Source organism: Octopus sinensis, unplaced genomic scaffold (genome assembly GCF_006345805.1).
Source record: "Octopus sinensis unplaced genomic scaffold, ASM634580v1 Contig09569, whole genome shotgun sequence".
In the NCBI taxonomy this organism is placed as follows: domain Eukaryota; kingdom Metazoa; phylum Mollusca; class Cephalopoda; order Octopoda; family Octopodidae; genus Octopus; species Octopus sinensis.
The window spans coordinates 89,960-106,592 of NW_021831847.1; the positions used below are offsets into that span (position 1 = coordinate 89,960).

The following is a 16,633-nucleotide window of genomic DNA, read 5'->3' on the forward strand; positions in this document are numbered from 1 at the left end:
TAGCCATCAGCAAAAGCACTGTTCATCGATGTTTAAAACAGTTTCATTACACACTTAAAATGATAACTACTGCACCAGAAGCAAGAAATACTCTTAGGACGTTGGAATTAAGATTCAAATATGCTACGCAGTTCAATAAAAAATTACTTGAAATCGATGACAAAAAATTATTTTCATTGATGAAGTTGGATTTAATACATTAAGAACTAAAAAAGGGAGAGCAAAAATGGGTTCAATTCCATATTTAGTCACCGCCTCTGTAAGAAGCAGAAATTTTTCCGTTATTGCTTCCATGAATAAATATGGAATGATCATGAAAGAATTACACAATGGACCAATAAATGGAGAATTTTTTGTGAATTACATTGTTAACTTAAAATCTGCGTGTATTGACAATGGAATTGAATCCCCAGTTTTTATTATGGACAACGCTAAAATACACCACTACAAACTGTTAAAATCAAAAATGAGTGAATTAAATTTGGAAATTTTATATCTACCACCATATTCATCATTTTTAAATCCAATTGAAAATGTTTTTTCAAAATGGAAGAATCATGTAATCAGAGGAAATGCAAAAAAAGAAAATGAATTGTTTATTTTAATTAATGAGGGCTTTGAATCAATTACAGAAAATGGTTGTAATGGATTCTTTCGAAATATGTTACATTATGTAGCAAAATCATTGCAAAAAGAACTGATCCATTAGAAATTGATTAAACTTAATGATTCTTTTGTCTCATTAATTTTGCTCTCTTTTTCGGCTTTCCTTTTGAATAAACAAAATAATTCATTCATAGAGCTATAAACAAAAATCTATATTAGTAAGACGAGTATATTTCTAAAAAATAAATTTTTAAGAATTTGGCGAAATTGCTTGAAAAAGTGACGGAATTGCTTGCAAAAGTGGCGAAAAAGTGTGGAAAACCCTATATATACATGACACACTACAACTCAAAAAATATAAATTTAACAAAAATGTATTCACTCAGTGTGTTCAATACGCGAAAGGTTCACCTTCTCACTTAATAGATATTACCAACCAACCACTACACGTCACTGTTGCAAGCTATCTCAGAAATCGATTTCCTTCACATATTCTTCCCGCCAGGACTATGAAATGCCTTCCTACTTCTTTGAATGGACATAGTTCACGTTTGAGCATCCTTCACCTGTCCCTGTTCGAGTCGGTGGGTGTCCTTAAGGGTTAGGTTAGCGTTCTCATTGCAGGACTATTAATTTATTATTTTTGAAATGGGGAGAAATTAAGATGCGATATTAAGTCATTAATCGACCAAGAAATAAAAAAAAGAATTCATAAACAATATTTTATGGTCGGACAAATTTAAAAATACAACTTATCGGAATACAACTTATGGGTCAATTACCAAGATAACGTTGCACGTTGTTGTTGTGGTGCACTTTTTCAGTATATTTGTCAACCTATCTTATCTTTTTCTTTCATTTTATCTCTCCATCTATCATTTCTTTTTCTTCATTTTATTTGTCCTTCTATCTCTTCCATTTCTTTATTTCATTTCTTTCTGTCCTTCTTTCTTCTTTCTTTTCTATTTTTTTTATACATTTCCATCTTTCTTTTCTATTTTTTCCTACGATGGCTATTTGCTCTTCGTGCAAAACTAGCAACGATCGGAAGAAAGGTAGATACTGTTCTGGCTGCAACAGTTTCTTCCACCTTTCATGTGTTCGACTTTCCAGGCGCGTTTCAGCTTCTCTCATAACCTGGAACTGCCCTGTTTGTCGTTCTTGCAGGCCGGTCCCGGCCAACAGTCCGCCGGAAATCCCTGCTGAAAGTCCATCTCCGTCAGCCGAAGATGCTTTAAGATTCATCTATTCTTCTCGCTGTAACCGCAAAATTCCGGCACGGATACCGAAGGCAGCGAGGATTCAAGCTGCTCTTTCTTTGTCCACAGCTATAAACCGCGCTTTATCATCTAATGACCAGTCTGACTGGTTACTCCTTTTTGGTTTTGCTGTTTTCGGTATTGGGATCCAACCCTCCCGGTCCGACAGCGAGTCTAAAAAACTTTCTCCCGCATCGATTATTAAACAGCAACTCGCCCTATTCGATCATTGTACTTCTCTGTTTCCCTCCCAGTTCGATTCCCTCCACTCTGACTCTCACAAATGTGTCGCCCCTTCTGTGGTTAACACTAAAACTTCCTCCGATTGCATTTACCTCCGTCGTAAGGTGAACAGCAAGCTGTTGGACGGCGACGTCCGCGGAGCTGTCAGACTTGTTGCCTCCTCTACCGGCTTTTGTCCCCATTTCCCTCCGCATTGTCTAATTTGAGATCCAAGCACCCCAGTCCTCCAGTAAACTCCCGCACCCAACCCGCTGTCGATACGACCGCCCTTCCGCAACTGCTGGTTACCGCTTCACAGGTTGAGAAGGCACTGAAAAGTTTTTCCCCAAGCAGCAGTGGGGGTATAGATGGGCTGAAGCCCGGACACATTAAAGACTTGACTTCACCTCTTACTGCTGAGGCAGGGCGTCTCCTCTTGGAATCTATCACCAATCTCTGTAACCGTCTTATCGGTGGGAATTTACCGGATTTTGCCCGGGCGATTTTCTTCTCGGCTAATCTCACTGCTTGGGCAAAAAAGATAAAGATAACGGGGTCAGGCCGATCGCCGTGGGTAATGTTTTCCGCAGATTGGCCGGAAAGCTCGTTTGCCACGTTGTGATCCCCGAGTTGGTCCCGAAATTTTTGCCAGTCCAATTGGGCGTCGGCGTCAGTGGAGGGTGTGAATCGGCTGCCCATGCCGTAAGAGAACTTATGGATTCTTCATTGGAATATCTTTTAGTTAAACTGGACATTCAAATGCGTTTAACACAGTGAGACGGGATCATTTGCTCGAGACCTGCCTTTCTCTCGCCCCCTCCGCTTATCCTCTAGTCACCTTTCGTACTCACAACCCAGCCTCCTCCTGTTTGGCGATTCCTTTATCGTCTCATCGACCGGAGTGCAACAGGGAGATCCCCTGGGGCCTTTCCTATTTGCTATGTGTCAACTCCGTCGCTCATTCTGTCCGCTCTCCGGTAAATATCTGGTACTTGGACGACGCGACGATTTGTGGACCTCCCCGCTCTGTCTTAGACGACCTGCGGAGCATTATCCCGGCCCTTTCGTCCATCGGTCTGGAGATAAACTCAAGCAAGTCCGAAGTCCTAAACCTGAATATTCCTTCCGATTTTTTTGCCGAAACTCTGGACGCCCTGGAACCTATTCTAAAAGGCGCGCGGGTATCAGAAACAAAGGACCTTGTAATCCTTGGTTCGCCAATTGGTCACGAGGCCCTCTCACAAACGCTCATCGCCAAGGCAAGCAATCTGTCAAACATGATCGAACGGCTTTCCCTCATTGATGCCCACGTCGGGTTCTTTCTTCTGCGTAACTATTTCTCAACTCCGAGGCTTTTGTACACCCTAAGGAGTTCTCCTTGTTTTCGCATGCCTAATCTGTTATCCGATATCGATTCTATCTTGAAGTCTGGAGCCGAGTATCTGTGCAACATCCATTTCGACGCTCTGGGGTGGCTTCAATCTTCCCTGCCTGTTAATCTCGGGGGGATTGGCCTTCGTTCGCCCGTTTATCTGGCTCTTCCTGCCTTCCTCTCGTCCCTGGCATGATCCCGTGCCCTCACTGACATCGTTCTCAGAAACCTACCCGAACGAAAAATGTCAGTTGATCACGTGGCCGCTTGGACCTGTGGGATTCATTGTACAACAAAAGACCCAGTGACCCGTGTATCCAAGCTCAATGGGATGCCATTTCTTGTGAAGCTCTTGACGTACATCTACGCAAAAATTTCGATCAGCACAGACTTGCATGTCTCCGCGCAGGCTGCTGCACAGGGAGTGGGGCCTGGCTGGATGCTCTCCCTGTCCCTTCCACCGGTAACCTACTAGACAAAGATTGCCTACGAATTGGTTTATCATTGCGTCTTGGATTGGAAATCTGCGAAATACACAAATGTCGTTGTGGTGCTGTCATTGACCGTTTTGGTCTACATCCCTTTCCTGTCGTCGCAGTGCAGGGCGCGCACCACGCCATGCAGCACTTAACGACGTTATTCAGAGGGGGCTCACGGCCGCTGGGATTCCATCAATCCTCGAACCCGTCGGGCTTGCGAGGGGAGACGGAAAAAGACCCGACGGCCTATCGACTTTCCCGTTTGAGTTCGGCAAGTCTCTGTTATGGGATGCGACGTGTTCAGACACTTTCTCGGAGCTCAACCTTCCTTCTTCAGCTGTCGAGCCTGGCTCAGTCTCTCGCAAAACCGAGAAGATGAAGATTGGAAAGTACAAGGAGCTCTCTGAACGGTATCTGTTCACTCCCATCGCCGTCGAGACTTCCGGCGTCATCGGCGAAAAGTCTCTTTCCTTTCTAAAAAAGCTTGGCCGCATGATCTCCCATAAACGGGGAGACCCACGCGAGTCCAAGTGGCTTTTCGAAAGGATTTCCTTGGCCATAGTACGTGGAAACTGTGTTTCCATTTACGATGCCGGGAATTTAGTTAGTTAATAACTATTTGTTAATTACTAATATTATTATTAAAAAAAAAAAAAAAAAACTTATCGGAATGAACTGCACGCCTTTGATGTGGCGTAAATCCATTTTTGGAATGGGCAAGTCAATCAACAGACTTCAATCAAATATTCATGGAAAATAAAATAGTAAAGGAGGAAGATTAATAGTAAAATGAATAGATATAAATCATGAAGATGAAAAAAGATTAAATTATTGTCAAAATAAAACCAATTCAATTACAGAATATCCTAGATTATAAGAACGCGTTCTTTCCCACGTTTCAACTCTGTTTGTATAAGAAACAATCATGCTCTCAAGGGTTTCTTTTATAGTGAGTGATTGAATGTATGCACTGATGTTAAGCGAACGTGCATATTGTAGAAATTCTTGAGTAACCAGCCCATCCCATGTTAATACAATGGGTACTATTTTCACTTTCGCATGATATATTAATTCCACCTCTTTGGATAAGAGGTCAAATTTCCTCATTTTTCGATCTTTACTTGCTGTAAGTTTTGGAAAGATGTGATCCCAACTTTCACCAACAAAATTTGATTCCTTATTGTCGAAAACAAACAATTCGGGCTTGGTATGTTCCACGACGATGTTGGTTTTTATAAATGTGTTCACTCTGATTTCAACCTTCTCATTCGACGATACAGATTCTACCGAGTGTGTTTGAGTTTTTTAATCCTTTTTGAGTCCAAATTGTAGACAAAAATGAAAGTGGATGCATCTCACTACTTCATCGTGCCTCCTGACATAATCTCCATGTAACATCTTCTCACATCTGGTGCCACAGTGATCGACGGTCTTCTTCATCTCATGCAGTGAGAACACATTGAGTTATGTTCTGCAAAAAATAAATTTCTATTTTACAGGAGACAAAATAACCCTTCAACCGTAGGGAGTTATTTCTTTTGGCCAGCCAGTGACTAGAGTTTTTAACATTCACAAAATCCTCTGTAGCATTTTTGTATAGGATGAAATGAAGACATTTTGAAAAGATCTGGTCCAGTAGGTACATGTCCGGGCATCGACCAACAGTTTTTTGTTAAGGAAAACTGATTCTGCAAGTAAATATTTATGCTTCAAGTATTCTTCAATAGTTGCCACATGAGTTTTTTTCAGCATTTCGGACTGAAGAATCGAGAAGCTTCTTTTGCAGACATCACTTCGGTTTTTCAGTCCGTAAAGAATCCAAAAAGAATGCGTTCATTAAAAAAAAAATTGGGTTCAATCCTCTTCCGAGATTGTTACTGGGGAAATATAATCTCTGTTTGTTCGCCGGTCGAAGGTGTATTTCGTATTCTGTCAATTTTGCCCGAATCGTATCATCCACCCCGGCATATAGGCCGTAACTCTTTGGGGACACGGGATGTTCACACACGAAAATAAGATGTGTCACCCTGTGTATAACCAGTCTCCAGGAATGGTTTCTCCATTTATGACATTAAGCATCTGTTCGAAGATTGACTCATGAGATAATGTGAACTTCTTCAGAAAGAAATGTACACACCATCGCAGCCTGCGGCTTTCCAATTTGGCAAATAGTTTAAGTTTTCAGTGTTGCCCCTCACCCCCCTCAATTCTCTGTAAAAAGCTTTCCGATTCAGCTCAAATTTTTGATTATCTAATCGGAACTCTTTTCTTGTCTCCTGCGTAGATAACCTCTTTTTAATCACCATAATTCTTTCATTTATTAAGGAGATTATTCTTGCTCTTTCTCCAGAGCTTTTTTTTTTATATCCAACGAGGGATAATGCATGGCAAGTGGCTTTTCTTCAGTCGTGAGTTATTTTGCAAAGAACTTTTCGATATAGCCCAGCCTTGTTCTCCACTGCTCAATTTTTCCCTCCATATTAAGACTCCAGTTAGACTTTTCAGAATTTTTCATGCTCAATATTTGATAGCACATTTGTCCAGCATAGACTATTGTCCAAATCTGGTCCAGTGGATTCTCAATGATATAGGCAGTTACCACACGGTTAAGACACTCTAATAAGGAGAGGTTGAATTTGGACAGTGGAATCTTTTTTGTACAGAGGGAATGATCGATCGACAATATTTTTTTCGAATGTGATACGAAAGTGAGCTTGCAGCAAGCGAACAGTCCTGCATCGTACCAACTCTGCTCCACCCTGTTCGACTGTCCACATCAGAATAAAATAGTTGCCTTTTGAGGGAATATTCAAGATTTCTATATTCGGACAGGGAGATTTTATCTCCGAATTTGGAATTAAAATTTTCAAGTATGACATTCCAACTACCCTAGGGACACACTCTAACGTCGAATGGATAGACTGATACCGCCCACCTTCTTCTATCTTCCACATCAATCGAGGAGATAATTGCTTTCAACGCATTCAAATATTTTATTCCGCTTAACTGGATTACTCGAGGAGAATTACATTCATTTCATAATTGTTAAATTAAATATTAATTCGTAAAAGTTTTTTTAATAAAAGCAATAATTAAGTGATGAGGTGGAGATGTGTTTTGATTATACTAACACTTATATTCCTGACACACTACACCCCCAAAAAATATAAATTTAACAAAAATGTATTCACTCAGTGTGTTCAATACGCGAAAGGTTCACTTTTAATCTCACTTCATAGATATTACCGACCAACCACTACACGTCACTGTTGCAAGCTATCTCAGAAATCGATTTCCTTCACATATTCTTCCCGCCAAGACTATGAGATGGCTTCCGAATGGACATAGTTCACGTTTGAGTATCCTTCACCTGTCCCTGTTCGAGTCGGTGGGTGTCCTTCATTTCCCAATGAGTGGGTCCTTCTACATTTGTCCCCAATCTGAGATGTACATAGTCTTGGAAGGACACGTGACTATATATGATGCCAATTTAAATCGAGTGGATTACTACAATGGAGACACTGTGACCATCCTAGGTCGTGGGCTTGTTAATGTGGAAGAGGGGACTCAGTTGGTCATTTATTTCCGCGGATTTATACTTAAGAAAGTTTGGAATTTATTTTGGCACGTGATTGTGACTAATCCGGACTGTTTGGGAGTGGCTGAAACGTGTTACCACGTCGTCACTTCTTTGTTGTTTTCTTACACTCAAATGGCTCTTCCTCCTATTAGTTTTTATTAATTTGTACTTTTTGATTTACTGTTTTGTAATTTTATTTTCGAATGAGTTTATTAATTAAAACAACGAATGAGATTTATTTTTGATGTCCAATATTCTTTAATTATTATTGGGATAAAGCTAGGGGAGTATATAATGACTGAAACACACATCAAGGACTGTTTGACCCACCAAATAAACTCGAAAAATCAAATATTGCAGGTTTTGTTAGGTTTTTGGAATTTCTGAAATTTGCAAATTACTTACAGTATGGTCCAAAAATATTACACCCCTTGTTTTTTTGTCGAAAAAATCTTATATCTGCTAAAATAATACATTTATTTAATTATTTTTTTTGTGAATTATATCTGTTTTAGAGTTTAATGAATTTTGCATTTTATAGAAAATCGAAATGAATTTAATTATACATATATTTTAAAAAATTAATGAATTTCTAATGGTCCATAAATAGTACACCCTTAGCAAATTCAACATCTGTTGTGCTTTAAAATTACCTAATAAAGTTTTATTTAATACAAAAATATTTTTATTTTTAGTTTATGTTTTTATTTTTTAAAGTAATTATTTAACTAAATAATTATCTTATTATCAGAGTTTTTTATTTATGACGTCAAATGTTTCAATTTTTCTTTTTAAATAGCACCACATGTCTTCAATTGGATTTAAATCTGGCAAATTTTTTTTTCTGTCAAAAAACTTTTAGTTTTTTACACTATTTTTACTAAATCATTTTTAGATGTCGCTTAAAGCTAATTTCCACTACAATTTTTATTCAAAAAATATAAATTAATGAAATCAATTTAAGATGTTGAGGAATCATTAAAATCTTCATTTGCACGCGAATTTAATTAAGTATTGGGTATGTCATCTCGTTCTTCTTACAAAGGAAACCTTTAAAAAATTAAAAAAATTTTATTACAGGAGAAGAGTCGCTGTTTCAGTTAATCTCCCGTCGCTTGTTGGAAATGTAATCGAAATCAAAGTTCATTCTCCTCTCAGGTGAAACTTTAATAAAGTTAAAAAAAATTTATTACATCTGCTGTCCCAATTCATATATGGTCTCGTATTTGCATTTTCTCTTAAAAGTTTTTCCAGATGCAAAATAAAATAAATTAAACAATTAAAAACAGCGGTGGAGGTTGAACCATTAAAGAAATTCGCGATAATTCATATAAATAAATCCTAATCGAGATTCCCATTAGAGGGCTGTTAATATTAATTTCCCACGTTATTTTGCTCGACAAAATTGATTGAATCACTTGACAGCCCTCTTATTTAAAAATACTTTGTTTTAATAGAGACAGCTTATGGAAATCAATCCAAACTACATCTATATAATAAAACACTAAGTTGTGTGTCTGTCTGTCTGTCTGTCCGTGTACACTTATATATCTAAAAAAGGAAATGTGTAAGATAAAGAAGATGAATTCAAACTCTTCAAAGAGATCGGTCCCTTAGGAACATGAAATCAATAAAGAGGTTAAATATGATGAGAATGAAGGTGATTCGACCTCTTCACGAGATCGGTCCTTAGGAACATGAAATCAATAAAGAGCTTAAAAAGATATTCATGAGATAATGAAGGTGATTTGACCTCATGATGAGGTCCCCCAAAACCTTCAAGCCAAAAAATTAAAAAAAATTATTTTCTGCGTTTTTGTTAAAATGAACAACAAGAAAGTCCTCGACTCACATGATGAGGTCCCCCAAAACCTTCAAGCCAAAAAATTAAAAAAAATTATTTTCAGGTGATTCGACCTCTTCACGAGATCGGTCCCTTAGGAACATTAATCAATAATAAAGAGCTTAAATAGGATATTCATGAGATAATGAAGGTGATTCGACCTCTTCACGAGATCGGTCCCTTAGGAACATTAAATCAATAAAGAGCTTAAATAGGATATTCATGAGATAATGAAGGTGATTCGACCTCTTCACGAGATCGGTCCCTTAGGAACATGAAATCAATAAAGAGCTTAAAAAAGATATTCATGAGATAATGAAGGTGATTTGACCTCATGATGAGGTCCCCCAAAACCTTCAAGCCAAAAAATTAAAAAAAAATTATTTTCTGCGTTTTTGTTAAAATGAACAACAAGAAAGTCCTCGACTCACATGATGAGGTCCCCCAAAACCTTCAAGCCAAAAAATTAAAAAAAATTATTTTCAGGTGATTCGACCTCTTCACGAGATCGGTCCCTTAGGAACATTAAATCAATAAAGAGCTTAAATAGGATATTCATGAGATAATGAAGGTGATTCGACCTCTTCACGAGATCGGTCCCTTAGGAACATTAAATCAATAAAAAGCTTAAATAGGATATTCATGAGATAATGAAGGTGATTCGACCTCTTCACGAGATCGGTCCCTTAGGAACATTAAATCAATAAAGAGCTTAAATAGGATATTCATGAGATAATGAAGGTGATTCGACCTCTTCACGAGATCGGTCCCTTAGGAACATTAAATCAATAAAAAGCTTAAATAGGATATTCATGAGATAATGAAGGTGATTCGACCTCTTCACGAGATCGGTCCCTTAGGAACATTAAATCAATAAAGAGCTTAAATAGGATATTTCATGAGATAATGAAGGTGATTCGACCTCTTCACGAGATCGGTCCCTTAGGAACATTAAATCAATAAAGAGCTTAAATAGGATATTTCATGAGATAATGAAGGTGATTTGACCTCATGATGAGGTCCCCCAAAACCTTCAAGCCAAAAAATTAAAAAAAAATTATTTTCTGCGTTTTTGTTAAAATGAACAACAAGAAAGTCCTCGACTCACATGATGAGGTCCCCCAAAACCTTCAAGCCAAAAAATTAAAAAAAATTATTTTCTGCGTTTTTGTTAAAATGAACAACAAGAAAGTCCTCGACTCACATGATGTGGTCCCTCAAAACCTTCAAGCCAAAAAATTAAAAAAAATTATTTTCTGCGTTTTTGTTAAAATGAACAACAAGAAAGTCCTCGACTCACATGATGTGGTCCCTCAAAACCTTCAAGCCAAAAAATTAAAAAAAATTATTTTCTGCGTTTTTGTTAAATGAACAACAAGAAAGTCCTCGACTCACATGATGTGGTCCCCCAAAACCTTCAAGCCCAAAAATTAAAAAAAATTATTTTCTGCGTTTTTGTTAAATGAACAACAAGAAAGTCCTCGACTCACATGATGAGGTCCTCCACAACCTTCAAGCCTCGTGAGGCCATTAATTAGCTTAGTTATCTTTTTTCGATGACATAAATTCTTTTTTGTTAAATTTTCGTTAAAAAAATAAAATAAAAGCTCTAATTGTTATCGACCATGAATAGACTGTGCAATTATCAGATTTTGAAAACCACTAAAAAGGAAAAAGCAAAAATTATTAGAGATTTACATAATTGATTCTTTTAACTGCCGAAACTGACAAATTCGATTATGCTACTGTTTAGATTTCTTAAAAGATAGAGGCAAATAAAATTTAAATTAGTCATGTAAATTTCAATTTGCCTATATTTAAATCTCCTTGATTTAACAGGCTTTAATTTTTTTCCTTATAATACTACAAAGATGAAGCTGATTATCATTTTCTTTACCGAAACAGACAAGTTCGATTATGCTAAAGTTTCAATTCCTTTAAACATAGAGGCAATTAAGTATAATGGCTTTGATTGGATAATACACTTTACATAAATTTCACTAAATAAATTTACGTAGAAAATTTAATATAAATTACTGATTCGCGTTTACAAAATCATAAGAATGTCCTATAAAGAGAGATCTGAGAATGTTAACAAACAAGAGAATATGAACCATATAACAAAAAGAGAAACGAGGGAAGATGTGCTTAAATGGTGAGGGAACTTAGACAACAGCTGAACAAGGTCAGGACTGCTGTTAGACTCAACTACGGGTAATAGAATTATGCATTCTAGGTTAATTGTTTGGGATGAATGTACGATGGCTCATAAAGGCGCATTCAAGCAGTTGACCGAACATATAGAGATATCAAGAATTGTAGCGACCATTTGTTTGGGGGAGCATTAGTTGTATTGGCAGGTGATTTTAGACAGACGCTGCCAATTATTCAAAGAGGGACGCCTGCGGATGAATTGAATGCCTGCCTCAAATCGTCATATTTGTGGACACACGTGAAAAAGGTAAGCTTAGATGTAAATGTACATGCACATTTACAAGGCGTTAATAGCATATTCCCACAAATCCTTCTAGATATTGGAAATGGGGCAATCACTTCAGAAATGCACGACCAGAAAATTAGGCTACCGGAAGAATTATGTATTTTCGTAGAAACAGCAGAAGAATTATTGAATGCCGTCTATTCCGAACTATCTGAACACTACGTGAATTTCGACTGGCTGCGTGAACGAGCTATATTAGCTCCACTTAATGATGAGGTACTTAATATAAATTTAGATTTATTAATGAAAATCCCTGGCAGAGAAAGAATATATAAATCGGTCGACGTTATTATGGACCATGAAAGGGCCTGCGATAGATTTAAGAGACTACAATTTCCGCTGAAGATAAGTTTTGCTATGACAATAAACAAGGCCCAGGGACAGTCTTTAAAGGTAGTAGGCTTATTTTAGAGAACGAGTGCTTTTCACATGGCCAGCTGTATGTGGGGTGCTCAAGGGTAGGTAGAAGAGAAATTTATTTTATTTGCCAAGGATGGACGGACTGCAAACATCGTTTATCCACAGGCCTTAGAATAAGGTTATATCAAAGCAGGTCGCATTTATATATCTACATAATTTATAGTTATTTAAGGAAACTGCGAGCGTAGCGAGCAGGGCCTCCGCAGGAGCTAGCTCGCAGTGAGCGAAGCGAACTGCTGAGCTAGTAGATTATAAATCTGATTTTTAGTAAGTAAAAATTGCTGTTTTCTGTAATTTCCTGTGCAGTAGTACCCCATTGCACATCATGAGTTGAAATAAGATTAAATTATTTAGCCAACTTGTGAGGCTGATTATACTTTCATAAAATTTTAAAATTGATTTAAAATCAATGTGAATAAGTTATTTTTTGACCTGTTTTGAATCTATATATTATCAGGATGTCGGCAATTAGGAATTCTATCTCTTCTTGTGATATCGGATTTAAAAAATATCCACGAGCATTTGGGCAGGAATGTATTCTTCACCAGATACATGCTTGTGTTCAATTAACATACTTTCAAGAATTTTCTTCACTACAGCGGATTTGTTTTTTCGATGGTTTTTTATCCGTGTAAAACATTTTGAGACAACTCCACCACACGTCAAAACCACTGTAATAGTTTTCGCCTGTACTTCATAGAGCTTTGAAGGTTTATTCGCCAGTAAGTCATATTGCTGTAATTTATCGACTTTAATCCTATTGAAGCAATCTTTTTAAATTACTTCCTACTTTATTTTGTCGAACACAAAAATATTAAGTTTGTTATACTAAACGTTTGTTTCTGTCATAACTGACTTATTAACTTGAATTTCAATAGACTGAACAAAGTAAGCCTTTATTTCCTTCCTCTTATTTTTATCACCACACAAATGAAGCTGATACACTATAAAACTTAATTGTATTTTAAAGATAATCACTGTTTAACATTTTACGACACTAAGTTGCCAAATGGTCGACAGTTTTCCAGTGTTAAATATTTTCTTGAAGCAACTCAACATCTATATTCTCCATGCCGAGTATTTTTACTGCATCGAAGGCTATAAAATATTTTAGTTATATTAAAAAATATTAATGTTTATATTTGTATATTGGTAAAGCAAAATAATTCAGAATAGATTACACGTTTTTAGTTAACGTGCAACATAAATGGTTCCTTCTTTATTTTACTTCTTATTAGCCACAACTTGCTGTCGAAGACATCGAAGAGCTAATGGCTAAACCTGAGTATGTGAGGAATATCTCCATCATTGCTCACGTTGACCACGGAAAGTCGACTGTTACTGACTCCTTGGTGTGCAAGGGCGGTATCATCCCAGTCCACAAAGCTGGTGATATGCGCTACACGGATACCCGCAAGGATGAACAGGATCGATGCATAACTATCAAAGCAACGTGAGCTGAATCCACACCCAATTTAGAGCAATTTCCTTAGTTTTTGACGTTGGACTCGACGGGGATGAGAACAAAGAGAAATATCTAATCAACCTAATCGACTCGCCAGGACACGTTGATTTCTCAAGCGAAGTGACCGCAGCTTTGAGGGTAACCGACGGGGCTGTCGTAGTCGTCGAGTGCAATTCCGGTTGTTTGGGGTTCTGGGCTATTCTTAGGAGTTTGTGTACAAACAGAGACCGTTTTGAATCAGGCTCTGATGGAGAGAGTGAAACCTGTTTTGTTTTTGAACAAATTGGATCTCGTTTTTATAACCCTGAACATGGAGGGGGAGGAGATCTATAACTCTTTTTTGAGGATTATTGAAAGCGTCAATGCCTTGATATCCCAAGGATGTGGAGATGTCGATCAAGGGGATGAACTGCAGCTTCAAATCACCACTGGAGATGTCGGATTCGGCTCAGCTTTGCAAGGCTGGGGGTTCACAATTCCAATAATTGCCGATTATTACTCAAAAAAGTTTGGAATCAGCAAAGCAAAAATGTTGGAACGTCTTTGGGGTGATAATTTCCGAATGCCTAACGGAAAGTGGACTAAAAATGAGAGTGAGGGTGTCAGGGGTATCGTCTGTCTTGTTTTCGAACCGATCAGACAGGTTGTAGAATCACGTCACTTGTAGTTGCTTAAAGCGTGTAATAACCAGGGAAACACTGCGGATGCTCTCAAAATGGCAGACAAATTGGGAATTAAAATAAGTGCTGATGATGCTAATCTAAGCGGGAAGCAATTGATAAAAGTTGTGTTTTTTGTTGATTTTAAAGAAAATTTTGGGCAAGTGGCTGCCGTTGGGGGAGACTATAATTCAGATGGTGGCCAAACATCTCCCCTCTCCTGTGACTGCTCAGAAGTACCGAGTTGAGCAGCTCTACACTGGTGATTTGGACGATTCGTGTGCAGCTGGTAGATTAGTCATGTGAGGCGTAGGAATACGAAATTGTGACCCGAATGGCCCGTTGGTGTTGTTTATATCGAAAATGGTGCCATATGACAAGGGGCGTTTCTTGTGTATGGGGAGAGTGTATTCGGGGACTGCCTATGCCAATCAGAAGGTTAAGATCATCACGAATAATGACAATCCGGATAGCCACAAGATCAACAAAGTCATTTCGAGGTGCATTTGAGTGGCCCTTAGTCTCAGAGTGGTTTTGATGAGTGCAAGGCAGAATCCTGAGCAGTTGACAGGGGCACCTGCCGGGAATATAATCGGGATAGTCGGAATCGATAAGCACATAATGAAAACAGCCACACTGTCGGACGATGCTGAGTGCTTTCCAATCCGACAGATGAAGTTCAGTGTCTCCCCTGTTGTCCGAGTGGCAGTGGCACCCAAGAATACTGCCGATTTGCCGAAATTGATTGATGGCTTGATAAAGCTGAAGAAATCTGATCCGATGGTGGAGGTTGTCTGTTTTGTGAGTGTGTTTAGTGTATTAGTTCCGAATCGGGCGAACATGTGATTGCTGGAGCCGGAGAATTGCACTTGGAGATCTGTCTGAAGGATCTTGAGGAAGATCATGCGTGTATTCCAATTATAAAGAGTGATCCGGTGGTCTCCTATCGGGAGACTTGCAGGAAAAAGTCGCAAGTGCGTCTGACCAAGTCGCCTAATCAGCACAATCGTCTCTACGTTTATTCGCAGGCGATGACAGATGATTTGGTAGAGGAGATGGAATCTGTATGTTCTGATTTATATTAAAGGGGCGTTTAATATTTTCTTCGGACATGAAGGAGAGGGCCAAGAATTTGGAGAAATTCGGGATTGATCCTTCAATATCAAGGCGGTGCTGGAGTTTTGGTGAAGACCCTCAAATTGCCAATTTGTTGTGTGACAGCACAAAGGGGGCACAGTTCATATCGGAAATCAAAGACTCGTGCATTGCTGGGTTTTGTTGGGCACTGAAAGATGTATTTGTATTAATACATTGTTAGGGTCCTCTTTGCAAGGAAGCAATGAGAGGAGTGCATTCCAATTTGGTGGATGTCACTCTTCACGCTGATTCAATCCACAGAGGAGCCAATCAAATAGTCGATCCAATGCGGCGAGTGATACTTGGGACGTTCCTTGAGGCAAGTCCTACGCTGGTAGAGCCAGTGTATGTAGTCGAAGTGCAGGTGAGTAGTGTGGTCATCAGTCTAGTCTCCCTATGATTCGATGGGAGGAGTTATGTCGACATTGAATAAGCGGGGAGGTGCCATTATTTCGCAGGATGAGGCTCCAATGCCTGGTCAGCAGATTCTGACTGCACATTTGGCTGTGAATAGGTCTTTTGGTTTGTTTTTTGTTTTGGGATAATAGGATTCACGTCTGATTTGAGGTCGAATACTCAAGGAAAGGCTTTTCCTCAAATGAGATTTGACCATTGGCGAATAATTATGGACGATCCATACATTCCGGGGTCTCAGACTAATCAAATCGTCCTCGAAATACGGAAAAGAAAGGGTTTGAAGGAAATGATTCCCAAGCCGAGCGAGTTCCTTGACGTATTATAATTATGTCCTTTTCGTTTAATAATTTGCGTATGTGCAATGTAGCTATGTTTTGTGCTTTTGTTAATTGTCCAAATATTTTTTTGTGGTTTAATGTTTTATGCCTTTCACGATAGCAACAGAGATCAACTGGAGGAGCCACCGGGTCTCACATGTGTCGTGGCTTTTTAATGCTGTTAAGCGTCCAAGTTTCTTTAGGAAGCGAAGCGATTTCCCACTTAGTCCTCCAGTTGTCTCGACCACAATCGGAAAGAAGAGAGAACAATTTATATTTATTTAAAATTGACTATAATAAAAAACAATTTATATTCATTTCAAATTGACGAATCAACTGAGGTAGCCAGAATTGCAC

General features: G+C 38.4%; 2 protein-coding genes across 2 annotated transcripts; both read left to right on the top strand.

Annotated features, from left to right (window-relative positions):
• The first annotated feature begins 226 nt into the window (after window positions 1-226).
• Window positions 227-709, top strand: LOC115228117. Its single transcript, XM_029798779.1, has one exon. It carries the CDS (start codon window positions 227-229, stop codon window positions 707-709), a length of 483 nt encoding a protein of 160 aa, XP_029654639.1.
• Window positions 710-14,056: 13,347 nt separating this feature from the next.
• LOC115228119 (translation elongation factor 2-like) lies at window positions 14,057-15,900 on the top strand. Its single transcript, XM_036498840.1, has 3 exons — window positions 14,057-14,339; window positions 14,917-15,188; window positions 15,221-15,900. The coding sequence occupies exons 1-3, from the start codon at window positions 14,057-14,059 to the stop codon at window positions 15,488-15,490; spliced, it is 825 nt and encodes a 274-aa protein (XP_036354733.1). The 3' UTR covers window positions 15,491-15,900.
• Window positions 15,901-16,633: the final 733 nt, after the last annotated feature.